This window comes from Monodelphis domestica, chromosome 4 (assembly GCF_027887165.1).
Source record: "Monodelphis domestica isolate mMonDom1 chromosome 4, mMonDom1.pri, whole genome shotgun sequence".
In the NCBI taxonomy this organism is placed as follows: Eukaryota; Metazoa; Chordata; class Mammalia; order Didelphimorphia; family Didelphidae; genus Monodelphis; species Monodelphis domestica.
Genome location: NC_077230.1, coordinates 232835883 through 232841882, shown reverse-complemented (window position 1 = coordinate 232841882; position 6000 = coordinate 232835883). Strand labels below are relative to the sequence as shown.

General features: G+C 39.0%; 1 protein-coding gene across 4 annotated transcripts in view; it reads right to left on the bottom strand.

Moving 5' to 3' along the window:
* Positions 1–1829: 1829 nt before the first annotated feature.
* The window catches only part of FXYD6 (FXYD domain containing ion transport regulator 6), a 51881-nt gene continuing 47710 nt past the window's right edge, over positions 1830–6000 (bottom strand). For all 4 annotated transcript variants that reach the window (XM_007494724.3, XM_007494723.3, XM_056794328.1 and 1 more), the window contains exons 7-8: positions 5756–5804; positions 1830–3696 (exon numbers count right to left, since the gene is read on the bottom strand). In XM_007494724.3, coding sequence (XP_007494786.1) covers positions 5776–5804 — 29 coding nt within the window. In that variant the 3' untranslated portion in view covers positions 1830–3696; positions 5756–5775. The remainder of the gene's footprint in view (positions 3697–5755; positions 5805–6000) is intronic.

The window sequence follows — 6000 nt, the reverse complement described above, 5'->3', positions numbered from 1 at the left end:
ATACACCCTGAGAATATAGTGCAAAATAATAATAATATATAATGTACTTTTTATTACTGTATCCAATATTGGTAGTGTCTTACTATGTATTTATCAATTAAACTTTATTCTATATATGTGTGTACAAGAAAATCATGTTATATGTGGGATCAGCAGATGTTTGCTTATATCTGTAGTTTCAACCATACATGGTAGGTCTTGGAACATATCCTTTAAGGTTATGGGGGACCTACTGTACTCTTTTCAGTTCTTTTCATGGAAGCCCCAAATTGAAAACCAAGGGATTGTTCTCTTATTGAGGAATGATAGAAATGTTACAGTTTATTAACATAACAGAATATTATTGTATCATATGAATGATGAAATGGACATTTTCAGAGGAAATTGGGACAGTCTCTCTGAACTGATACAAAGTGAGCGGAAGTAGAACTATTTATATCATGACAATATTATAGCAAAAATACAACTTTGAAAGACTGTGTGACTCCAATCAGTAAAACAATAAACTTTTTTTTAACATTATTTTATTTGGTCATTTCCGAGCATTATTCATTGGAAACAAAGATCATTTTCTTTTCTCCCCCCCCTCCCACCACCTCTCCCATAGCCCATGCGCGATTCCACTGGGTATCACATGTGTTCTTGACTTGAAGCCATTTCCGTGTTGTGGGTATTTGCATTATTAGAGAGTTCATTTAGAGTCTCTCCTCAGACATGTCCCCTCAACCCCTGCAGTCAAAAAGCATGAACATAAAACATGCCACTCAACTTCTGGCAGAGAGATAATGAACTTAAAATGCAGAAAGAGACATACATATTCAGGCATGCTTAACTTGGGGATTTGTTTGACAAAAACTTTGCAGCTATGTATTGAAGGCTTTATTTTGGGGGGGGGTGTTTTTTGTCATTTGCTCAGTAGAGAAGAAGTAGTGGGAGATTCGTTTTAAAAAGAAAAGAAAAAAACTGTTCACTTTATTACTTATAATAGTTTCTACAAACTACATTTAAAAAATTGAAATTCCCTCAGATCATTGTTTCAAATTTTTAACAATGAAATTTTTATCATCATTAATTTAAAAAAATAAAATAATAGCACTTCTTGATAGGCAAATATATAACTTACTTGAAGGAAAAAAAACTACTACATCAGCTAAATCTAAATAATAGAAACAGTTTAAATATCAAAGTAAAAATCCCTAACTCAGAAAATATGATCCACCATATTTATCACTAGGATTCATGGGCACTATGATTGGTGGAGAGGAGACTGACATTTCTCCTTCTTGTCTACCAGGACACCCTGATTCAATCAGTTTTAGACTTTCTAACTCTACTATCATCTATTTCACATCTCTCCTTGTCCAATTCTGAAAGCCTTTGTTAAATTTTGTTAAACTTTGATGAAACACATATATACTAAGATTATTTCATTTCCCCTGAAATACCAGTTGAATAATCCTGTCTAAAGAAAGGGGAAAAAACAAGGTTCTTCTAGCATCAGGACCATGCATGTCCTCAATGAATGCATAGTGGCTTTTAGTCATCAATATTTCTCTTTCTAAATGGTCACCACCCATCCTCTTAATAGTACATTTCAAAATTTTGTCAGGAATTGGAAGGCAGGTTCATCGGCTTATGGTCTCTTGAAGAGTCTTCTTATCCTTTTTAAAGCATTTGTCCAATTCCAGGTCTCTGAGACTCCATCTCTTTTGATAGTTCAGCAATTACATTTATTAAGATCTTTTTTGGGAAAAGACCTATTGGCTCTGTGAGCAAAATATTGTCTAATACCTAACTATCTTCTAAAAAGAAAAACGTCTGAAAGCCTCTAGGATAGAAATGATACTTTATTCTTTTTTTTTTTCAGGATAATCTAGATCACAATACAGAATATGACAGTCTTTGATCACAGCAGTACGGTTTGCTTAGTTTCCACAAGAACACAAGGGTGGTAGGGAAGCAGATTGTGGCTTTCTTTTCCATTTACATTACAATACTCAAGGTTGCACCATTTATGACACACATTTGGGGTAACAAGGGCTAGATTTTTGAGAGGACAAAATAAACAGCCACCTCATGTAATCACCTAAATTATCGCCACCATTCTGAGTACAGGAGTCAGTGTGCAGAGCAAACATAGAAGGGCAGTTATTGAGAAAGAGACATAGGGAGATGACAATTAAAGTCAGGGTGATTGTTGGAATAGACTGAATGATTCTCTCTCTCTCTCTCTCTCTCTCTCTTAACCTCTCTCTCTCTCTCTTTCTGACCTCCTCTTTTCCCTTTGTTCCTCTCTATCTACCCCTCCCCACCATCCCCATAGTTTCTCATTCTGCAACTTTAGCTTCCACTCAACCACAGAGAAAATAGCAATGGGGGACAGATAGCCTCTACATATTATGACCAAATACCCCTAATGAAGCACAATAATCAATCGTTGCCACAGTTCCTGTTTCACAAAAACAAGGGACAGGAGTTCTGAGTTCAGATGGCCCTGGGACATTGAAATTGAGGTCCCCAAAGCAAGATTTGTTTTTCAGAGTAGTGTTAGGTGTCAGAGATGCTGGGGCTATTGCTGAGATTCTGAAAAGCAAGACAAGAGAGAGACTACCCACAGAATCGCAAAACCTTCCCTTTCTTTTTGATTGGAGTGGGTGGGTAGGGTTGTCATGGAAGAAGGACAGAGACTTTAAATGTCGCTGTGACACTCTGGCTTTTCCCAGTTTGGAGTATGGCAAATGAAGGATTATGACTGGAGTTGCTAGCAAGGAAAAAAGCCAAGATAAAAGCCAGACTCACAATGGAATCAAAATCAAATAGATTTTGATTCAAAATATAAAGGAAAGCTTTCTGATCAAAACAATCCAACAATGGCACAGCCTACCTTGAACGGTTATCAACATCCCCATCTCAAGGTGCTCATGCAGGGATTAGGTGACAAACCGTATATGAGGATTGTTGTAGGGGGAATTATTGCACTAGAGGAGGGGTTTCCTAGATGACATCTCAGTGCCTATGGTTCTGAGAGGGGGGAAAGCGGGACCCTTCTTCCCCAGAGGCAAGAGCGCAACTCTGAGCTGCCTTGGGCTTGTACCAGTGAGTACGCATCTTCAGACCAGGCTGACAGGCAGAATAATGGAGCTGTTACAGGCATGAGAGGTGAAAGACCACAAAATAAGAGAACTGACTATACCACTTATCCTGCCAATCTCTGGGAGACTTAAGATAATCAGAAATGTATATCCTGTCCTTCTGTATCCATACAAATCAACAGAAAGAACTGCTGGATCCCTTGGGAAATAGAAGCCTTCTCTAAGCAAGAGGGGAAGGATGCAGATAGGAAGAGAAGACTATGGTGACGGATGGATGGATGGATGACCCAGCTCCTGGCCCTGGGGAAAGCTAGTCCAAGTTTTACTAGGGACACGATATCATCCACAAACATCGAGCCACAAAGACCATATTGACCAACCACACACATACACATCACACAAATTAGACAAGACAGTAGGCTAAGAAGAGCATGAGCATTAGTTTGTCTAGTGAAGTCATGGGCCAGTTTTGGAGGAAATGAACGGGAACAGACACATGACTTCTTGGCTTCTCCTGGGAAATGTTTTGCTGCTATGGTTCCAGGTTTTTCAAGCATCAACGTTGGCATCTAGGGGGTTGAGCAGTGGTCTTAGGGATTGGTGGCTGTGAAAAGAGAGGATAAAAACAGTTCTTTTGGTCTTAAAGGATATTACCAATAATAATCCAACAATAATAGAGCTAGCATACATACTGCTCTTTGCATATATACTGCAAAGTATTTTATATATTTATGATCTCATTTGAGCCTCATGATTACTCTGAGTATTCTGCCTTGGTTGGGTGTAGTTGCACAAACCACGTGGCCAGTTTCCAAGAGTGTCTGATCTGTGCATGGCTGATGACTGACCTCCAAACTCCTGACCCTGAGAGGAGTTGGAAGAGAGAAGCGATAAATAGAAGGAGGGGTGGTATATGTACTTGGTAGTGTAGAAGAAAGCAGGTTCCAAGTGAGGAAATCCAGTGCAAGAAGTGTCAGACCAGCACAGGGTGAGAGATCATATGCAAGTCTGTGTTGGGGAAAATAATGCACATCTCCCCCTTGGATGTTGGTACCTTAGGACAAAACTGAGTTTTACCCTAGTTATGGATCTGCAATCACTCAACTTTCCTAGGATTGAGTTTTCTGATCTATAAAATGGGTATTAATGATTTCTTCCAACCTTACAGGAACATTGAGAAATCATGGCTATTATTTTTAAATAGGTAAATAATGGTAACTACATGGTATTTTAGTTATATTAAAAGTTGGTTTACTTAATGTTCTAACAGGAGAAAGTGTTGCATATGCAGCTCCATACTAAATACAGAGGGGATGCTAGGTGGTTCAGTGATAGAGCACCAGGCCTATAGTTAGGAAGACTCCTCTTCCTATGTTCAAATCTGGCCTCAGACACTTACTATCTGGGTGAACCTGGACAAGTCACTTAACCCTGTCTGCCTCAGTTTCCTCAGCTATAATGAACTGGAGAAGGAAATGGCAAACCACTCCAGTATCTTTGCCAAGAAAATCCCAAATGGGGTCACAAAGAGTCAGACATCACTGAAATGACTGAATAACACTATATGCAGAAAGGACAAATTGTCCTATGATGTATTCATATTACTCATATTTTATATATGTTATATTTTACAGATGAAGAAAGTGAGACTTAAAGAAGCAAAGAGATTTGTATATGGTTCATAGCTAGTGTAAGAGCCAGGGCTCAAATCCAGATCTCTTGTCCAGTGTTCTTTCAGTCTAGCTCTGTGGTAATCCTGAGGACTTACCCAAAGTGCCCTCTGAATCCTCAAATAAAGGTAAAATTGTCTTCAGTGTAGCTTAGGTGTTTTATTACATTCTAATTTCTCAAAAAAGTATAAACACGCAGTATCCATACTAACTCCCCATTAAATAAAGTATTAGATTATCTAGAACACCCTACTTATTATCTGTGGTGCTAGAGAATTTATAGCATTCACACATTTTAGCAATTCTCAGGGTCTTTCATCACTTATCCTCTCCCCTCAGACTCAGAACTCTTTCAGGGCAGAACCCACTCTCTGCACCCATCCCCTTCCCCACAATTCTCTCAGTTACTAGAATAAGACTTTGCTTTATCATTTCCTGCTTAGCTGGCAAGTCCTGCCTCAGTACCATCACAGGCCAGAATGGGAGGAGGAGAGTGGAGTTACAATTAAAATTATCTTAAGAGTCTGATTTTGGGGTAAGAATATAAGTTTATTGATTATATCAGGTTTAGTGGTCAGGCCAGCATCATCACCAATAAAGTGATATAGATTTCTGTGGCTCTTACAACTGGAGCTGCATCAGGCAGACCAATAAATAGATTTTGAGAAGCTCATTATTCAGTTGCTCCCTTGAACAATCCAAGGGATCTTTAACTGGTGAAAGCTAATTAAAAGGTGGCCTGTCAACTTGTCTGCCCCTCCCCATCCCCACAGATAATGTCTATAGGAAAAGAAATTTTGTCTCCTTTAGCTATTAACCAAATTCTTTTAAAAAGGAAGACATACTTTAGGATTTCCAAGGACAAAGAAAATGCAAAAAGCAGCAGACTAGATGCTATATCTGACCCAGATCCCAGACACAGAAATATACAGTAATCCTCCCTTATAGAAATTGACACAATATATGAAAAATAAATTCTCAAGGGGGGCTCACCTTCTTGCCTGATGGACACCTCAGTTCTCCACTTTCTGTGGTTCTGTGGCTGAAATAAAACAGCATAGAACATAACATAGAAAAGCCCAACCAGCAGAGAGAGATTGCCAAGCTCTACCAATGTCTGACCTATTTTTGCTTTCAGTGGAAGGAAGGGGGAAAAGAGGGAGCAACAGTGATCTGGGATATTAGAGGTATTGCTGGTGATTTGGCATTGCAAGATTTATCTAGCCAGCTTTGGGGCA